The sequence below is a fragment of the Nilaparvata lugens genome, chromosome 6 (genome assembly GCF_014356525.2).
Source record: "Nilaparvata lugens isolate BPH chromosome 6, ASM1435652v1, whole genome shotgun sequence".
In the NCBI taxonomy this organism is placed as follows: domain Eukaryota; kingdom Metazoa; phylum Arthropoda; class Insecta; order Hemiptera; family Delphacidae; genus Nilaparvata; species Nilaparvata lugens.
The window spans coordinates 24,271,843-24,293,685 of record NC_052509.1 but is presented as its reverse complement, the minus strand read 5'-3'; the positions used below and the strand labels follow the sequence as shown (position 1 = coordinate 24,293,685).

Here is a 21,843-nt window from a genome sequence, read left to right as displayed (position 1 = left end):
TATTATATAAATGATAAGAATTTGTAAGTTATACAATACTCAGTTCATGTAACAGATGCAATTTGTATAATTAGAAAATATAATATGTAATCTTTATGCAATAACCTAGCAGATTGAAACGGACTATTTTCATTATGTAATTGCGTAGTAGTTGAATATTTAAATAATATGCAAATTTGGAATACTGAAGTATGATCGTGGAAGGAATAGGGGTAGATGAGAGCCCACTTGCTTGCCAGAGGTCACCGGGAACAGCCACCAATTATGTAGAGCACAAGATTTCTTTTTAGCAATTGTACATTTTAAAAGTTTAAGTTTGAATTTAATAATTAATTTAATAAGACTCAGTGAGGTCGTATTAAGGCGTGAGTCGCATAGAAATACATTAATATTCCATTGGAGAAGACAACATCAGCCCACCACCTAGCCTAGGACATCGAAAGAATCCAGATCATCATCATACTTTGTGAAATTCAACATTTGATTTCTATAGTTGAAAAGAAATATCAAGGGACATCGAAAGAATCCAGATCATCATCATACTTTGTGAAATTCAACATTTGATTTCTATAGTTAAAAAGAAATATCAAGGGCGCCCTCAGTGCTTCAAATAAATCAAGATTCATAAAGCTAGCTTGACGAAAGGTTATTCAAATATTGAAATTAATATCAAACTTGCACAAGTCTTTGAACATAAAGGGATTTCTATTAAGAACGATATATCAGATTTACATGTTTTAGAATGCACAGATAGAATATTTATTGAATTTTGATGTTATAACATATGCTCACTTGATCATTCTTTTTATTAGTAAATTATAAAGATGTAAATGAAGCTCATGTTCATTGGATAAATTGATTTATCTGATTTCCACCAGAGGCCGAACCTAAGCCCTGAGAGTTACATATTAATATATTTTGAGATTTAAAATTTATAATTAGTTATACATATTAATCGGGAAAGAATATAATATATATAGGATTTTATTCGACAAGCAACAGCAAGTCGATAACTGAGCTGCATAATTTAAATGCATATGATTGCTGATTTAAGAAGCACATGGTAATATTTCGTGCTAAAAGCAAAGTCAATCCTAAGTGAGCTATCTGTGATATTTTCGATTTATACATATATTTGTTCTTTATTTCTTTTTTATACTTGTTGCTCTATATTTTCATTTATTCGTTGATATTTTGTGTAATATATTTGTGTCATTATTTGAATGGTGTACCCTTCATTTATTATCATATCTCCATGCATGACCAATCTTGTTATAATCTATTTTGTTACCAGTATTGAAATATTATTAAGATTACCAGCCAACTGTATTCTTCACCGAATAATTTGGATAAAGCAGCGATATACAGCATTGATTATCAAATCTTTGGAAATAATATGTTCCCGAGATTTAGTTTCCTGTTTTAGTTCTATTTATTTGTTATGTGTGTACTTTTGTTACCATTTGACGTTGTAATGCATTTGATGTTCTCTTTTGCTGCTACAATAAAACATTTATTTATTTATAGAATATGATAGATGGATATATCATCCATCTATCTATCATCTTATATACTATAATAAAGGAAAGAACTGACTGAAACACGTATACAGGTGTAGGGGATCGGAAAATTATGTTTGACGCATCATCACGTCTGAACTACTGGACTGATTTACTTGAAATGCTGCTTATAAATTCTTAATCAACCGAGGATTCTTATAGGCCTATTTTCAATTCTTCTAGATTTCATTACGTCAAGTTTTAAAATAGACCCTTGCGAGGCACGGGTTACCTGCTAGTTAATGATGAAAGTAAGGATCAGACAAATTTTCATCGAAATTCTGGAGAGCAACAGTTTCGGATTGAACCGGTTGTTCCTCTACTAATGATGAAATCCATGAATGGGCTTTGTAAGTTCAAAATCCATTGAAATTCAAATTTATTTCAAACACAAACATCCATTTACCAAATCATTGATTAAGTAGATTCAACAGAATTTTATTTAGACTCATATTATCAAAATCAGAAGCATAACAAATTTCTAAGGAACTTCAAGCAATAATTTAGATATCCTTGAATATTTCTTCTATCAATGCAGAATTATCAGAATTCATTGAATTTAGCAAGCTCAATTTTTAATTATTTTAGAATCTACCGAGAGATAATTTTATCTAATCTAATCATCACTATGATCTGTGCTGGAGTAAATAAATATTCTACATATTTGTGAAGAATAGGTGATATTTTTATTATTTTCTATAATCTTGCAATGACAGAGGTTGTCATATTGTACTGGAAAAGGAGGAAAAGTGCAATTGCTGAGGATGAGAGCGCCAATAAGGAAGTTGGTGTTAGGGCAGCAGAAGGATAAGTTCAGTGACCCGCCCTACGTATGTAATACAGATGACATGTATTAATCGCATAACAATAAGCATTAGTTGGTTGAGCTTGGTATGAATTATTTATAATGTTTTCACGTCAAATAAAGCAACAAAACATATACGCCACTTAGAACAATGTTCCTTGTGCAGTAGTAGTGGAGATGTCATCTCTAAATAATTCAAACATAGGATGAGTGAGTGAGTGTGTGTTGGAGAGAATAATATTGTTATATACGTAGGTCGTCGGCTAAAGAAAAATGTACGCCATGCTTGCTCGTATCTATTCTATTATTTATAGTTTTGTCCAGTCCGATTCGATCCGGAATTAAAGCGCTGGTATCGATTCCAGAAATAATAAATCACCGAGAATCTTTTATTCTATAACATTTGTTTTTTCCGGGTATTTTTTTGTGACTCACGCACGCGTAGTAATGCCGGCGAGAGCCCGTAATGAAATATGCCGGCTCCGCGCCTGAATTGTTAATAACTGGCTGCCATTTCTTTCAATCGTTGTTCGGTACCTCCACCCCCACACCCTGGAAATCTCGCTCTCTTATCAATATTTCAAATCTAGATTTCTTTTGCGCGTCGAGTATTAAACTTTTAAACTGGGGCGCACGAGCGTGCCTGCGCGTACATTGATTTTGAAAGTTTTAACATGTTGCACACGGTAACAGCCTGACTCCTGTCTGCTCTGCCTTTCTACGGCTTAGAAAAATTTGGTAGCTGCTGTAGATGAGATGCATTTTTGAAATTTATATTACGTCTCTGTTTGTTTTATTTTGTTTGTTCAGTCTCTGTTTGTTCAGTGCGGTGCGGAACTATACAGGTAGACTTAATATTGACTACATGGATATTAATGCATTCCTCGTCAGATCTCATTTTACGCGACACGGGCTTCATCTCAACCGGCGTGGGAAACGGACTCTCGTCAACCGACTTTTGTGAGAGACTTTTTCAATGCTCGCCCTGCATCCTCAAGAGCTGAATTATTAGCGGAGAAACACAATTTACTTTCGCGCAACTCTCACAAGTCACCTGACTCTCCTGTCTTTCAATGTCTAGGATCATATCCAGTCACACCCAGCTCACCAGCCCCTCTCCGCGCGCAAAATTCAGTCATCTCTGTACTGACAGAGAAATCACCTTCAGTTGAAACCATCATCCCGATCTCCTATCAATCACTGGATGAAAACAATTTTTTGGTCAGTTCTCCAAACAATCCAGCTCGTTTTTTAAACGGAACATTTTAGATTCTAAAAATAATCCTAATATTTTTTCTCTTATGTATTGTAATGTTCAATCTCTGAATAACAAAATCACTGAGATCGAGATGATAGATCAAGAGAGGGATTTCGATGTGCTTTGTCTTTCTGAGCACTGGTTAAGGAAAGAAATCATAGATCTAGTACAGATAAGTGGGTTTCTATTGTTAACTGCCTTTTGCAGAACCTCTTTAAAAAATGGTGGGGTTGCTATATTTATTTCCAACAAGTATTCGGACCATGTCCAGCCTCTTGATTTGTCATCTCATTGTCTTGAATTACACCATGAATTTGCCGGAGTTATTGTTAAAAAATTAAAACTTCTCATCATAGTGATATATAGATCGCCTAATGGTAACCTGGAATTATTTTTCAGTGCTTTGGAGAGACTAATTTTATCTCTGAATAAATATAAGAAAAATAAATATAATATTATCGTAGGTGGAGACTTTAATGTAAATATTCTATCAATGGATTCTAGAAGGTCAGATTTAATAAATCTATTAAAGTCCCTGGATTTACATCTGACAAATTTTGAGGCAACAAGACATAATTCTGCACTAGATAATATAGCTACTGATTTAAATCCTGAAGATTTTAGTGTTAAGGTTGACCCGCTAGCACTAGGTGATCATGATGCACTATGTTTCTTTGTGAGATCAAATTTAAATTCGGGAAATTCTGGTAAAAAACAGAGTTTGCAGCCACAGAGTTTCAGGCCAATAACCTCAAGGGCATTGCACTGGTTTTGCTATAGACTTAGTTTGGTCGATTGGACTAGAGTAACCATTCATGACAGGGCTGAATACAATTTTAATGCATTTTTCAATATGTTAACGGTTTGTTCTTGGACTCATTTCCAGTTGTCAAACGTAGACAGGATATTTCCAATAAATCTAAGGCTAAAAAGTTTCTCAATTCACCGGCTCTGAACATACTTAAGAATTACGTTTTGATTGCCTACTATAAACTGAAAAAAGAAGGTACAGAATCAGCTAGGTTGACTTACAATAGTATTAAAAAGCTATACAGAAGTGAATTGAAAGTGGCTCAGTTAAACCACAATGCGAATTTGATTGAAGCAGCTAACAATAAATGCTCAGCAGCTTGGAAAATTATTCGAAATAATTCCAAGCCCGCTAAATCTACCGCTACTTCTATCTCAGCAAAGGAATTCAACAAACACTTTATCAGCTCCATTGAGAAAATTTATAAAGATATTGAGCCGTCACAAATTTCTGCTGTTGACCTGCTGAACTCTTCCCCAAAAACGCAGGCAACTTTTGTAATAAAAGAAGTAACCTGTATTCAAGTCCTCGAAATAGTTTCTAGAATGAAGTCTTCCACCACCAAAGACATATATTCTCACTCTAGCTCCCTTATTAAAGAAGTAATTGAATTCATTTTACAGCCGCTCACCACAGTTTTAAATGCATGTATAAAATCATCAGTTTTTCCATCCTTGCTGAAACATTCAAGAACCATCCCGATTCATAAGAAGGGTGACATAAATTTTCCAGATAACTTCAGACCAATCTCCATCCCACCTATCTTTGGAAAAATCCTAGAATATATTATCGCAACCCAACTCTATGACTTTTTTGAATTAAATTGCTTGTTTACAGATTCCCAGTATGGTTTTAGAAAAGGGAAGTCAACAATAGACGCTGTGCAATCAGTTATAACCGAAGTTGAGGAGGGCTTTAATAGTAAAAAATACACAGGATTAATTCTATTCGATCTAAGTAAGGGATTTGATGTCGTGGATCACTGCATCTTGTTGAATAAATTACAGTTTCTTGGTGTCCATGACAATACTCTTAAACTTTTAGAATCCTATTTGGAGGGTCGTACTCAGTCAGTGTGTATTAACTCAAATATTTCTGAGCCACTTAATGTACCACACGGAGTACCTCAAGGGTCCATACTGGGACCGTTATTGTTTCTAGTGATGATGAATGATATAGGATTGAATATTTCATCTAAAATAGTTTGCTATGCTGATGATTCATCTTTGGTCACAAACGATGTGGATCTGGGTGTCCTCCATCAAAAAATGTCTAGCTGTAAGGGTGAGGCTTCAGACTGGTTTAGAGCAAACCGCCTGTTTCTAAATACAGCCAAGACTCAAACATTGGTGCTTGAACTCAGAAAGATTAGTGAGGGAGTAGATAGTGCAAAGCTTCTGGGCATAACATTAGATCAGAAACTTACATGGATACCCCATATTGAAAGTGTTTGCTCAAAATTAAGTAGGGTTTTATATCTCCTTCGCAGTCTTAAGGACTGTGTTCCTTCAAATTACCTGAGAATGTGCTACTTTGCCTTTTTTCAAAGCGTTTACACGTATGGTTTAGTCTTATGGGGCTGCGCCCCAGAGGTTCAAAAAGTATTCTTGCTCCAGAAAAAAGCTATAAGAATTATATGTAACGCTACTTATCTGGAGCATTGTAAGCCATTGTTTATAAAGGAGAAAATTATGACAGTGCACAGTTTGGTAGCTTTCAAACTTCTCCTCCAGATAAAGAATAATTTAGGTTCTTATAGCCGCAGAGTTGACATTCACTGTCATAATACTAGAAATAAGACAAAAATAGATATACCATATACAAGACTCAAAAGAATATCAACAAGTCCAAATCAAGTTTCATTGAAATTATTCAACACATTACCCGAGATAGCCAGGAACCTACCAATGCCAATTTATAAGAAAAACCTAGAGCGCCTACTATTGAATAATCCTTTATACTCAATTTCAGATTTCTTCCAACTACCAGTGAAGGACTATTTTCAAGTCAAATAGGTAGTGAAATAATTCAATAGGCTACTAATCATGTAAATGTACTTAATTGTTCTTCCTCAGTTTTTCATCTAATGCAAGACAATTTTGTATTTATTCGATACATTGTTACTTTTTCTGTATTGTCAAATCAAATCGTACTAAGTGTAACTTTCACTGTATAATTCAAAACTTAAAACTATGTATTATATTGTTGACTGACGTTTCCGATAGCATTGTATGTATGCATTGAAGGAATAAAAAGCATTCTTATTCTTATTCTTATTCTTATTCTTATTCTTATTCTTTATTTGAAAAACCAATACTTTTCAAAGATTCTGTAGGTACTATATGAATTATAATAAATTCTAATAACTTCATACTGTAACACTGACTGATATGCATTTTCAAACTTTATATTACAACCCTATTAGCTTTATTTGAAAAACCAATATTTTTGAAAGATTTTGTAAGTAACTTCCTATAATGCATTCTTAAAACTTTATACTGTAACACTGGTATCTTAAATAGAATAGAAAATATTTTTGAAAACATTCAATCGCTGCTGTATGATACGTAAGCATTTCGAACTTGACATCGTACCATTTTCAGTTAAGTAACAAAAAATTCCCAGTTATCATATAATTTCTCTCTTATTCGAATATTTATCAAATAATCTCTTATTCACACTTATCACGTAATCATTTTCATAAATGAACCGTGTATGAGACTTCAAATGGAATCTGGATTGCAAACACTGTTATGTTCTTTGTCTTCAGAATGTTCGTAATTAAGACATTTTAAATTGTATTGTGTGTAGCAAACAGATTATGTGATTTTTAAAGATAGTTGGTAATATTTGATGGGGGTGTGCACTGTGCAGTGGTGCTTCTTTGTGATTATTATTTCAAATTCTAGCTATTTTGAAGAGCCAGCTTGATTATTCGAATGAAAATTATAGGTTGTAAGGAAACAATAAATGCTAATAATGAGGACATTAGGCATAATAAAGTCTAATGCTCCACAATTACAACAGTAAAGGATCAGAGAAGTAGAAAACATTTGACTGGAGGCTAGATGAGTTTTAGAGATATTATTTTTCGAGAATAGTACTTCTTTGTAAGTGATCTAGGCGGAATAACTCTTTGAGCATCTGCTTCCTAAAGTCTTGATGGAACATAAACTCGACGGAATCAAAAAACAACAAAAAATTGTCATTTTTTACAAGTATCAGTACTTAAATATCAGGGATGATAGAAGCTTACGCTTCTTGACGATCTTGAAAATGAAACAATGATAAAATAATTCTGAACATTTTATTGATTAGGGGGAAGTGGTTGATCCACCGGTTAATGTTATCGCTCTGATTAGAGAAGTGATGTCAGTCAACTCCAAATCTCTTGCCAGTGGTACGGATCACACCCAAAACCGTAGTTTGTCCATCTCTGATCAACATCCGCCCATTACCAAGGTACAAGTCTAGGGCCCGGTTTGTGGGATACTTATTGGATTCAATGGGCCATTAAACCTACAGATTTGATATAGATTTAACGGTACATTACAATTAGGTTCAGTATGTGTCTTAAAAACCGGACCCAAGACTCACGAACTCACGTGACTATTAGAGCCGAAAAACGTAATGAACGCATCCTTTTTACTGAATCAAATTGGCATTCTATTACAAATTGCATAATTATATTGAAGTATCTATCTCAAGCAAGTTTAGCATACCAGAAGGTATTTAGGAAGTACAGCATAAGACCAAATATTGAAACTTGAAATTTTTCGAGATCCTATAAACCTATTTTGAACGATATTGTTGTCTCCATTAATAAAAATTATTATTATTAATATTATTCCATCAGAATTTGGGAGGAGCCTCTCCTTCTCTCCTACTAGTTGTATTGTGATGGTGATGATATTGAAATAAATTAAATAAATAAGCATTTTTTGTATGTTGTATGTTATGGGTTTGTGTTTTCATAGAGATAAATTTAGTATGGGTTCATTCGAAAAGTGTAGAATTAGGACTTTAACAATGATCAACAGTGATCTTGTAGCTGAATTTTGTGTGTAAATTTTTATCGTAAGAAATTTATTTTTCTGTTAAAAAATAATTTTCTCACATTAAGATTTTGCTAATTTGCGTCCGGGAAGACTCCAATTTCATGCAGGGTTGAGGTATTCTCACGGAACTGTATTTCCGTTAGCGATGGAAAATACACGAGTATTTGTGAATATTTCAAACTTTCATTATTTTCCTTTCCCACGGAATTATGCTCGTCTCCACATGACCGTTGTCTCGGTGGAAGGGGAACATAATTTGCGTGGAAAAAGAGCAGTTCCAATCAAGCCGCGGCCGGAATCAGATAAAAATCTAGAGGTAGCCACGGGCCTCAAAGGCCCTATTTGAACGTGTTACATGTGGTGAAATATAAGTAGTGTATAAATTTTCAAGATGTTTGATTCGTCCGATTTCGTGAAGTTATTTAAAGTAGTTTGAATTGTGTATGTATTTTATTGTTTATCAACAACGTAGTGTAGTGAAAAGTTTCAGTCGTGATGAGATTAATAGTACTAAAGATAGCGAGTGCCATTATAATGTCTTACTCATGTTTTAGAAACCCAAATTGACAAAGTCCCTAATTATATTCATTTAGTAGAAAATTGGGTGAAGTCCACGCTACCTTCGTAAACAAACTACCAGAGATCAGAGTTAGCAAAATCTTACAGGCGGTTTTTTTGTCATAGAATGTGTAATAATTGATGCAGCTTTTTTGTTGTCCAAATTCAAATTAGATTGACTCATTGAATAAAATTCAGAAATTCATTAGAATGTAAAAAGTTTGTTATTAATAAAGTCCCATGACTCGCCCTTTAGAATTCAGAGATATCTTAATTCTAACCCCATCTGGGGGCGGTTACAGTATGTTGTATAATTTTGTACGTGTATCATAAATGGATAATAAATAAATTAATAAGTGTAGCAAAAATGTAGGCCTACACCCTATCTTCCCACTCACCAAGTAGTTGCATATCTTATAAAGAGTGCTGGCCAGAATTGATTTACGAGCTGCATTGGGCCACTTCAGCCGCTGTCATGCTCTACATAGAAGTGCATGCGAAAACATATTGCACTTGTGCGTGAGAGTGGGAGTCAGCACGCGAGCAAACCCCCCCCCCCCACCATTGCATCCTCTAAATCCCCGCTCCTCCTACACTTTATAAGTAATTTCTTTATAAGGGAGCTCATCGCTAGCATAAGACGTGTCAGGGTTCAAGGGTTAGTGTATATGTGTATATGTATATATTTTAGCTGCACAGGGAAATCAGTATCTACAAGTCCGAGACTACACAATACATACACACCCGCATACACGCTCAACTTACGTGATCTGTCTCTCAACACATGGAAAGGTCTTTCAGTCTTCGCTGCATATTCATGCGATGATGCCCCGGTCCAAATAGCATATGCATGCATATGTACTAACCGGGCAGCAGTCAGAGAGATGGTGGTAATATTCTACAGAGAGTGAGAAAGAAAAGAGAGAGAATGAGAGTGAGGGTAGAGCTAGGCAGAGAGAGCTGTATATATGAGAATGAGAGAAAGAGAGACAGAGTGAGAGAAAAGTAGCCATACAGGAATATGGGGAGAGATAGACACAGTGGAAGAGGAGAGGAAAAAGAGTGATACAGAGGAAAGCATGATGTGGAAAGAAGTGAGAAAAAGAGTAGGAGAAAGCTATGAAGGAAAATGAGTAGTGAAGAGAGTGGAAGATGAAAATGGAATAAAGACAGGAGAAATCTCAAAGGAAAATGAGAGGGATGAGGAATGGTTGAGATAATGTTGAAGATACAGGAATGAGAGGGTGTCTTAGAGGCAGTCAAAAAGAGAGAATGGAGGATAAAACAGTAAAGGAGAATAATTTTGGAATAGAAATTGAAGAAGAATTTAGACATAACAACAGAAACTTATTCGTCACCTGAGAGGTAAATATGGAAGGAGAGTGAGGAGTAGGGATGGGTAACGAAAGACAAAACATCGTTGTTTTGAACATCGATGTTTTTTCATCCTAACATCGATAAGTGAAAAACATCGATGTTTTTAAACATCGTTTATCGCCCTACGTTTTTATGGATGATACTATTAGTCCAGTTAATATAGACATAAAAAAGGGGGTGTGCTTGCAATTTATATTGTAGTTCTGATTTTTTAATATATTATTTGGGTACATAAGAGAAGTCCAGAACCAATTTCTTCATGCAAGATTTCCTTGTGCTAGATACAAGATAGCCCAAAAACCTCGTATTTTCGGCTCATTTTCCAGTTTTCAGCTATTACTGCCAAATCTCTCAAAGATTATATAATTCTGAAAAAAATGAGATCACTCGGAACTCTCTATCTCCAATGAGTACTTTGTTATAATTTTTCAATAATGAGTAAAATTTGAAGAAAAAATCAATTTTGATGAATTTTAGTTTTTAATCAACAATATCTTCCGATTGTTACAATTTAGATGTATATTTCAAAATCCCTCTGGGCGTATTTTTGTGCTATAAAATCTGAGATCAGGTAGAGCGCTCTATGTCATATAGATTTCCAAGTACACCTGACAACAATGCTCCTTGTATTGTGGAAAACACCTAATTTTCAGCTTCAACAATCATCACCATCTACTTTGTCCTCACATTGATATTTCGCTCAATGACATAAGTTCATGGGTAAGAATCACCCGTTTGATGCACTTAATTTCAGTATTTCCTAGTAGAGGCACGCTTAAGGACACCTCAAGGATCAAAATTTCAAACATTTATAATTTACTTTTGGCACAATGCTCAGATTTCATCGTACTACACTTCATTCTTCTCGGCTTGCCAAGGCGGTTCAAAATCATGCATCAACAGTCAAATTCGGTCGAAAAATTGAAAATTTATTGTTGAGTGTAGGTACTTATTCATATTCAATACATAAGAAATGGCCAATTTCTATATTCAAAGCTATGTATCTCGGTAACCCCTTATTATAAAAATTATTACATGATCTTGAAATGTACAATAGAATTTTCTATTTCATCTGCTGTAAACAAGTCATGAAAAAATATGTTCGTAAAGTGAGATTTGATTGTTGAAAAAAATCCGGAAATTGTAGATATTTTTCTCATATTAACGGTTTTGGCAGTTCTATGATAGCGAAAAGTGATTCAATATGTATTTCAGGCAACTAAGCTCGTAGAGGATGAATTTATCTACAATTTGTAATCAATCGTAAGTTTCTATGATGTATCAGACTCGTTTTAGAAACTCTTGATCAACAGTAAAATTACGAAAAAAATTTAAAAACTGAAATCGCCATTTTTAAAATCTTAACTTCCAAATTGTTTTGGAATCGAAAGTATTATTTTTTGGAGTGAGTAGAGGGGGACAATTTTCACATTCTCACTAGATTTGGAAATTTTATCAGAAGTATTTCACAAGACATGCAACTTTGAATATAGAAATTGGTCATTTTCTGTGTATTGGAATATGGGCTTAAGTAAACTCAACAATAAATTTTCCATTTTTCGACCGAATTTGACTTATTATGCATGATTTTGAACCGCCGTGACGAACCGAGAAGGATGAAGTGTAGTACGATGAAATCTGAGCATTGTGTCAAAAGTTATGAATTTGAAATTTTGATCCTTGAGGTGTCCTTAAGCGCGCCTCTCCACTAGGGAATACTGAAATGAAGTGTATCTTATGGGTGAACTTATGTCGTTGTGCGAAATATCAATGTGAGGACAATGTAGTTGGTGATGATGCTTGAAGCTGAAAATTAGGTGTTTTTCACAATACAAGGAGTATTGTTGTCAGGTGTACCTGGAATATGAGATAGATCGCTATACCTGATCTCAGATTGTAGAGCACAAAAAGAGCTTCTAAAGTGACTACAATTTTATCTGGAGCTATTGTTCCAATATTTCAACAGTTACTAACTGGAATCACAGCAATTTTGGACTTGTGGTATTCAAGTAACAGTCTTTCGAATAATTGAAGTCAGGTTGTTACTAGAAAGATACATCAACTCTAGTTCACAAGATTTGTCATCTTCATGGTTTAGTCTGAAACCTCTCGGGATATCCTTGAGGATTCGGTCTTGAAATTTCACCCTAAGCTAATTTTAGCAATCATTGATACTCATATCGTATTCATTCAATACCTGATAGATTTTTTAGGAAATGAAAATGGATTAAGTTTTTTTATATGGATATCTGCACTCCTTACAATACGAGGACCTCTTTTCCAGAGCTAGATTAATTAGTGTTAAACACATGTTGAGGAAATAATTATTGTAGTAAGAAAAAACTCTTTCTTCCTAAGAAACAAAGAATCCGACCTCTTATTCAATTCTAAATAACTAACTATCTAACCTTGACACGGGCCACAGAAGTAATGTAAATCTTCAAGAGTATTCAACAGTCTCACATAAAAATACAGAGAGCCTGATTGAAAAATAAAAATAGCAATCTGCAGGAAATCAAAACTTATGCGAGATCTTTAACAAGAGTGATCTATATTCACAAAAAACACTAAACAGAATACTACATTAAATATGTTAGAGATAATGATTGTAATTCTGTTACTAGTGCTTATTGCTCTCAAGATAATCCTCTTCAAACAAGAAAATAAAAAAAAACTTGTATCAAATTAAAAAATTAGAATTGTTTTTACTTTTTAGTTGGGAAAAACATCGGATGACCGATGTCTAGGTAAAACCATCGATAAGTGAAAAACATCGAACAGTAAACATCGATGTTTGATGTTGAAACATCGATGTTTTTAAACATCGATGTATCGATACCCATCCCTAGTGAGGAGCATTAAAGATAGCCAGAATCATCTGAAAGTGAACGTAGATGGAGTTTTAGAGGTGTGGAGAGTGTTCTATGAGAAGAAATTTAAGGAAGAGGAAGACAGACAGGCACAGAGAGAGTTCGTAGAAAGGGAACAGGATGAAGCAATGGGAAGTATACTTTTTGAAGAGGTAGAGATGGCAGTCAGGAAGATGTGAAATAGAAAGGCTGCAGGAGAGGATGCTATAGTACCTGAAATGGTGAAAGCAGGAGAACGAACACTGATATGTGAAATAACCAAGCTCTTCCAAGTTGTGTGGCAGCTAGAGAGGATTCCATCCGATTGGAAAGGAAATATCCCAGATCACTTCACAATCACTTCGAAATCACTTCCTGATCCCAATTCACAAAAAAGGTGACTCTTCACAATGTAAGAATTACAGAGCTATTTGTTTGATTAATGTGATTGCCAAGTTATATTCATCTGTCCTGGAAAGTAGACTCAGAACTCATGTTGAGAATGAATTAGATGAGGAGCAAGCCGGTTTCCGACCAGACAGGCAAACACAAGACCTGATTTTCTCACTAAGGACAATATTGGAGAAGTGGATAAGTAGAGGCAAGACAGCATACCTGGCTTTCCTCGATTTACAGGCAGCTTTCGATGAAGTACCAAGAGTACAAATATGGAGGGCTCTTGAGTGTAAAGGAACGTCCCAGAAACTTATGCAGGCATACATCAAATCCATGTTCGAAGAAATACAAGGAGTTGTTAGAATCAATGGCTCCATTCCTCATGGAAAAGGTAGTGAGGCAAGGAGACAGCTTATCCCCACTCCTGTTAATAATATTCATGGATGAAGTGATAAAAATATGCAGAAGAAGAACAGGGAGGTCAACCGTAGGCATGAGAAATCTCAGGCCAGTTCAGTGTCAGGCTTTGACATACGCTGATGAAATAGTCCTCATAGCAGACTCGGCTGAAAAGATGCAAACGGCGGTTACAGAAAGGAATGAAACACTCAAGCAAAGAGGCATGCATGTTAATAAAGTGAAGAGCCAGGTCATGATAGTAAGGAGAACTGAACAACAGGTGGAGGAAATCAAAATTGAGTGCGGTGGCCAACTATTAAAGCAGACTGACAACTACCAGTACTTGGCCACAAATATGAACTGAACTGCCAAGCTGCAAGAAGAATTTAGACAAAGGACTCAAAAAGCTATGCAGGCATACTATTCACTCAGTAGAAGCATTTTTGGAAAGGCTGAGGTGAGTAGGAGAGTAAAATCCAAAGTCTATGTTTCAATCATTGAGCCCATCCTATTGTATGGAAATGAAAGTTGGACAGTCAGTAAAAAAGAGAAAAGCCAAATAAATGGGGTCAAAATGAAATGTCTCCGAAGAATAGTTGGGAAAACAAAACCAGACAGAGTAAGAAATGACCGCATAAGAGAAGAATTGCACATCAAAGCGGTTGAAACAACAATTAATGAACGAATACTCTCCTGGTATGGACATCTCCTGAGAATGGACGAAAACAGAAAGCCTCACCAATACATGGAGGCCAGGGCACAAGGCAGACGACCGACAGACAGACCACGGGTGACATGGGAGGCAACTGTTTCACGGATAGCAGCAGAAAGAGGCAAGACCGTGAATCAGTTGCAGAGAATGGCTACGGACAGAGAGCAGTGGAGGAGATGGATCCGAGGCGACTACCCGACGCTGTGAAAACGGCACATTAGGATAGATAAAGAAGAAGAAGGAGAAAATAGTGAAAAATGGCATTCATTTGTGTTAATGACAGACATGTAATAGTAGGAATGATAGTGTAAATAGGGGCAGTGGCAATGCACCTACAATGAAGCATCTGTACATCTGTAAAATAGGTACCTTTAATACCTTTATTCTAGGTAAATTTGGCATAGAAAATATGAGAACGAAGATAGAGATGAATACTAGAGAGAAAATTTTGAGTTTGAAGTAGCGAGACAGAAATACAGTTACAGAACGTAAGTTAGAGACGAAAAATAACTAAGACAAGAGATACCAGAAAAGAGATTGGGAATATAGGAAATGAGATAGCGAAGTGTCAGAGAGAAAATCAGAAAGAGAAACGAGAGAAAGAACAAAAACATAGAGGAGTAAGAGTAAGACACTAAGATGGTTGATAGCATGAGGCTGTTTAGTATGCATTTTTCATATCAACAGCTATTAACTCGCTCGCTACATTTAGGGCGTAACTGGAGAATGCTGCAAGAACCAATGCTTTATTACTTCCTAAGCTTCTGGTGGTACTTTGCACTTTACTAAGACTAATACTACAACTGCAATTGCATTAGGCCTATATTTCACATACTTATAGCTATATATAACAATGCAATGAATAGAGATAACAATAGTGACGGCAGGAAGAGACTTCTGTACTTCTCTTATCAAAATGCACCAATAGAAATTCAGGAAGCCTGTGCGAGGAAAAGACCTATCCAAAAACTCACATGCCCTACAACCAAACGAAGGTAGTTTACGTTTACTAATCACCCTATTTATCCATCTACCTGCCCTCTCCCTACCAAAGGCCGGCTACCGTATTCAAAATTCAAATCAGATCCTTTAATTTAACGGCTGCATCTTATGACAAGTACCGACCACGGACGGACAATTCACCGGATCACGCGAACAAAAACTATCGCTTACAATAATAATTTGCGACTGTAAATTACTGGCCCGGCTTAGCTAATACACATCGAGGCCTCCACTATATTACATGCACCGAAATGCATTGTGTTAGTGCCTATATTACACGTACAGAAATGCATATGTGTTAGTGCCTATATTACATGTACGGAATTGCATAAGTGTTGTTGACTATATTACACATGCACTGAGTGCAATGTGCATGTGTGTTAGTGAGTGCCATTTATTGTCCGTGTCGTGTAACTTATGAATGAATAATGGCCGGCGATAAATTTAATAGAGTAGCAAGTATTTGCGCTGCCCGACGTTTCCAACCGTTTAAAACTAGAGACTGGATTTATTAGTTTCATTCTATTACACAATAGACTGAATTGATTCAGTCGCCATTCAATGCGACTTCATGCTACAGCAATTTGTAGAGACCGCTATGATGGTCACATTATTTTTTTAATATTTCGACAAATGAAGAATAACAAATTTCAATATTTTAAACAAATAATTCAACTCCACCAAACTGTTATCAAACGAGATAATTACAAATACATTATTTAGTCAATAAGACAAAAATAGAGAACATTTAGAAATACATTTTTAGAAATACTTGATGAAAAACATTGATTTTAAAATTCTCTTTATTATAAATCTTCAGTGTTGCTAAGTTGTAATTTCAAATTAAAATCTTTCGATTTGAGTGTTGTACAAGCCTCATAGTAACTAACTATTATAATAATTGGACTCACCTAAAAAATGAATGAAGGCACGATGTATCCTGAAGCTGATTTCTCCTAGAAGCAAAAAAATACATATATAATACTGTAATGATTGGAAAGAGCAATCACTTGATTAAACATGATCGTAGAGTGAATTTTTTTTGCACAGAATTAGTGAGAATGAACACTCATTCTTCATAATCACGTGACGGTGGTTCGGAAACTTCCAAAACTTATCTTCTTCATCTCCGGAAAATGACATTTTGTTCTGTTGTTGATTTCTTGCAATGAAAGAAGTATCCTAAGGTCATGAAGGTTTTTATCATACAATTATGATGTCGTTGAAGAAAACAAAAATATTCAAAGTATTCCTAGTAGAGAATGAGAGTTGGAGAATTTTCTCTACTTCTTATTGTGCCTGTCCGCTATGAACGAGGGCGATCAACATGGCGATTTTCACTTTATCCACAGCAGCAAGAAATATTTCTATGGAGTTTTTCCACACCAGGATCGGAAGTTGTTTAGCCAAGAAATTCTTCTTCTACCTTGGCCCCCATTTCCAAAAATCTTCCCTTGGAGAATCACCCGTAATAGAGCATATTATGTCGTTTCTCATAATATGTCCCAGATACTGGATCTTTTTGCATTTGATGGTGGTGATTATCTCAATGTCTTTCCCCATTCTCCTTAGAACCTCAATGTTTGCTATGTGATCAGTCCACGGTATCCTCAAAATCCTTCTGTATGCACACATCTGGAATGAAACAAGTATTTTACTTATGGCCTCAGAGTCCAGGACTCTGCACCATATAATAGGACTAAAACACATAACACCAGGATTTTCTAACCTAATGTAATCATTTGAAGAGACATTCAAATCCTCATTCAAGGTCAGGGACACAGCAGTCGGAGTAGGGAAATCTTTGCTGGAAAATGACACATTCCATTTAGGCATATTCACTCACTATGTGCTTTTTTGCTCTCAGACTTTGTGTCTATCCTTCTACCATCTTCAGTGTTGCTACCTCTTCTATGGATTATTATTCAGTCTTCACTTCCTCATATTTTTCACTTTAAGTTTATTTTTACTTGAAGTGAAAACATTTTTCACAATAATTCACATTATATACTCATCTCACTAGTATCATTCCCTCATATTATTCAGTACAAGCAAAGAATAAAACAATCGTATTTAATATTTCGTATTTTATAATATTTCATATATCGTATTCCCTCATATTTCATAATCGTATTTTATACCGTTTTCACTGGTATAAGTTATTCACCAACACTCAAAGCATACAGTATCTTCTTACTAGTAGACATCTTCTAGCTTGGCGAGGAAGGAAATTTGAGGACTATTTTGCCGATGCAATGGTTTTAGAGGCGGCATCCCGACGCCCGACATACGACGCCGACGCCAAGTGGGATACGACGCACTCAATCAAATTAAATCTATTATAAGCGAATCACGGCGAAATAATAACCTTTCATCTACTTAGAACTGCTGCTGGGCCAAATGAGAGTCGAGAACAGAAGAGAAACGGCTAACGCAATTATAACAGTATTTTCGACGGGCGGAAGTCATCGGGGGTTGTGAGGGCATCTTCTTATCAGTCTTGTCTCTCTCACTCACTCACTCACTCACTCACTCTCACTCTCCACAGCACGCTATCCACTCGGAGGAAGTTCAATTAGGACATTGTTGTGTGCCCCGAAAATCATTCACCGATGTGCCTTCTTCAGTAGAATAAGATAAGGAGGAGGAAGGGGAGGAGGATGGAGCAGCCCCTCCTTAAATTAATTACCGCCAAGGCTACTATAGACTATAGGCGATGACTACTATCAGCAAGCCTAATAATACTCTCGCTAAAACACTTGGCCTCCAAAACTGGCAGCTTTCACCCCTCTACTATCTTTATTTTCTTGCTTCCTTATTATGATACTGCACTTATGCCTTACTTCATTATGTTATTAGTATTTACCACTGATGATTCGGCTGAGAATGAGACAAACATAAGTCCAACATAAGCCCAAGATTGAGCATGTTGCTTACTGAATGGATGATGAGCAGAAATAAATTGACTGATGATAGACTTACAAGAGAGTTCTAAAGTTCTGAACTAGTGAAAATTACCGGAGAAATGATAATAAGGTGGATTAAATTGAATATTTTCTGCCAGTCATACAGCCAAGAGCATTAACGACTCTAATCATATTCTTTTCTCAAGTCAATTCACGGTATTACTAGAAAGAGATTAGTATTGACAAATTGAATAGATATCTAAATTACATACTACTTACTTTACCAACATGAATTATGGAAAAACACACATTATGAGATGGTTTTAATCAAGTGTTGCTAATTATAAAACAATGATTCAACTCATTTTCAAAGATCAATATTTTCAATTAAATGAAATTTAAGCACCATGAATCCAATCACACATTAGATTTAATTTCATAGACAAGATCCGTGACATCTCAGCAATAATGAGTAAAATAGAGATTAATCTCTTTTGGTGATATGGCCTCCGTGCAATTAATTACGATATAACGCCAATTCCAATCCATTCGTCATTTTGCTGCTGCAAGAGTGAATGTTATTTGTTTGATTAGCCAGTTTCATTAAGATAAAACACAGTCCAGATAACAAAACAAACCGGCCAAATGATCTGCAATGATTTTTGGGGACCAACCGACCGACCGAAGAAGGTGGTTTTTAATTCTTTTTCCGTGCCTCATCCACCTCTTGCTAAATCGCGAAGGGTTCAGAGGGATGATTTCCGTTCGTTATCTGTCTCCGTTAATGAGCCGGCTTCCTACTAGTCAACTGTTTTCTCTTTTTCTCCTCTTCTTCTTCTTCTCTTCTTCTTCTTCTTCTTCTTCTTCTTGTTTTACTTCGTCATGCAGCTTCGACCTGTGTTCCGGTAGGGAAAACCACTCCGCCAGTTCCCCTTATCCTTCGGCCACCCTTTTGTGACTTCTACTTTGTTTAAAGCAATCTGAAAACCCTTTCCTTCCTTTTCCACTTTGGATTTAGCGTCCGGTTATTACTCTCCGTTCGTTATCATCGACTGCCGAACGAAGCAAGCAGCGAATTTTCCAATTTATCTTTCCATCAATTGGAAATAGCAGCAGCAGCTGCTGCCATAATTTAAACAAACTTGATTCACAGCGACTCGCCCTTCCGCCTCCTTCAATTTTCCGCCACCAATTGAATTTTCTTTTTAAGAAGTACACAGCCGAGATTGCAATCAAACATTAATCGACATTATCACCTCTACTCAATACTCCTCCAATAAGTGGCTGCTCGAAGCACGAAGATTGGCCGATTAGCTGTATGTTTTGACAATGGCTAAAGTTGTTGAAACTTGGTTTACAAAATTATATTTCATGCTCACAGAATTTCAACTTGAAAAAAGTTAACAATTCCTTATTGCTGGATTGAACTGTTATTTGTTCTTATTCCACAATAGATTTATAAAGGAGACTGGCATATGTCATCTCATCTAACAAAGTAAATTAGCAAATCATAAGGCTTTTGTTGGTGGGGGTCTCACTTCGCCTTGACACATCATTTAAGCCGTCAATGAGCCGCCTTACGACTGCCATAATTCACACCTATAAAACCAAAATTTTACTTGTCTATGTGCAGTTTGAAAATAAGATTCATTGGTACCAACTCTGTGTTACTGATTTTGCAGAAGAGGAAAAAACCAAGGAATAGAAGAAAAAAGAAAAGAAGATAGATGATGATGATGGGGCGTATACAGAGATGGAGATCTATAGCCTATAGGATTGAAAAGCTTTTACGGAAGAGTACTGCAATAGTGAATAGCAGCTTCAAAATACCGGCTGATGCAAAAAGGACTTTAAAACTTTGAAAATTCTTATAAATCTTAGTAAAAAAACTGGTATGGTACACTCACACAACTTTCCTTGCTCATTGAACTGTAAGCCTCATTTTTAAACGAGAATAATTTAGGGGAATATCATAATGATTGATTGATTGATTTATTTGTCGAATGCTAGGTCTTGAAAAACCTATTGCATTTATACATTACAATAATTATACAATGCGAAATTAAAAAATAATGCCCATTAGCGGCAACATATTTGATACTACGATCATACTATTGTATATTTAGGGCCGGTTTCCGAGCTCGGGATCTATAAGTTCTGGACTTACAGAGTCCAGGACTGAATTAAACTCTCGGGTTTGAATCAACTTTCTGAGTCACGGGTTTATGTTCTAAACTCCGGAGTCTATTGAGTTCTCAACTTATTTAAGTCCAGGACATTAAGGCAGTAAACATGAGGGAAATTCTCAATATTTTGCTGTTGTATTTGGTATTAGGCCTATAGCGAAACAGCTGATTGCAGCGGGATAATTCAAATGCTCTCCAATATGTTTTGTGACAATTATTTTGTGAAAATACGTTTCGATTTCTTTGTATTGTGTAGATCTATAAATTCGAAGCAAAACCTAACCTTTTGAAATATGAATAAAAAATAAGCATTTCATTTTACGTTATGCTATTATTTATCATTGATCCTTGCCATTGATTTTAGAATAAAAAAATTAGTATGTTTTGAAAAAAAAACTGGAATAATAATTTATTATTGTTATATTATTATGTTGAATATGCCATTGATTAATAATATTCACATTGGGAGATGTGATGATGGCCATTCCAAGGCAATCCTTGTATTATTTTCCTTGAACATTTCTAGGTTATGTCATAAAGTCGTAAAATAAGGTTAGTTTTTACGCATACTATTATGAAGAACTTAATGCCAAAATAAACTTGCAAACTATAAATTATGAATTTATTTATTTATTTATCACATTGTGTACAAATACTTGACAAGAGGAAAGGCACAACAGGCTCATGCCCAAAATTGTACCATTTCCAATTTATACTACACTGTCCAAATCAAAATGTTGGTTATGTCACTTTCACTTTTACAAAATAAAATTTAAGCTCTTAAATACTCAGATAAACGAGCAAATTTTGAATCAAATAGATACTATTCGAGCCTAGAATCATAAAATCTAGAACAGTAACTCAATAATTATTCATTATTTAGATGGACTAATTCAAATAATTTAGGTATTCCATAACATTTATTTTTCCATTCATCTACTCCAAAACAATAACTGAATTGTGTTTG

The 21,843-nt window shown here is 35.4% G+C and overlaps 2 protein-coding genes across 8 annotated transcripts in view; one reads left to right on the top strand and one right to left on the bottom strand.

The window, feature by feature from the left end:
- Nucleotides 1-21,843, bottom strand: part of LOC111054325 (protein bric-a-brac 1) — a 547,242-nt gene that overhangs the window by 402,568 nt on the left and 122,831 nt on the right. For all 7 annotated transcript variants that reach the window (XM_039430499.1, XM_039430493.1, XM_039430497.1 and 4 more), the window contains one exon: nucleotides 16,696-16,740. The gene's annotated coding sequence lies outside the window, so the exon portion shown is untranslated. The remainder of the gene's footprint in view (nucleotides 1-16,695; nucleotides 16,741-21,843) is intronic.
- Nucleotides 14,645-14,989, top strand: LOC120352002. The gene has a single exon (XM_039431400.1). It carries the CDS (start codon nucleotides 14,645-14,647, stop codon nucleotides 14,987-14,989), a length of 345 nt encoding a protein of 114 aa, XP_039287334.1.

What these genes read in the sequence shown, in the direction of transcription:
- LOC120352002 (XM_039431400.1), top strand. Translation starts at nt 14,645, where the DNA reads ATGAAATGTCTCCGAAGAATAGTTGGGAAAACAAAACCAGACAGAGTA.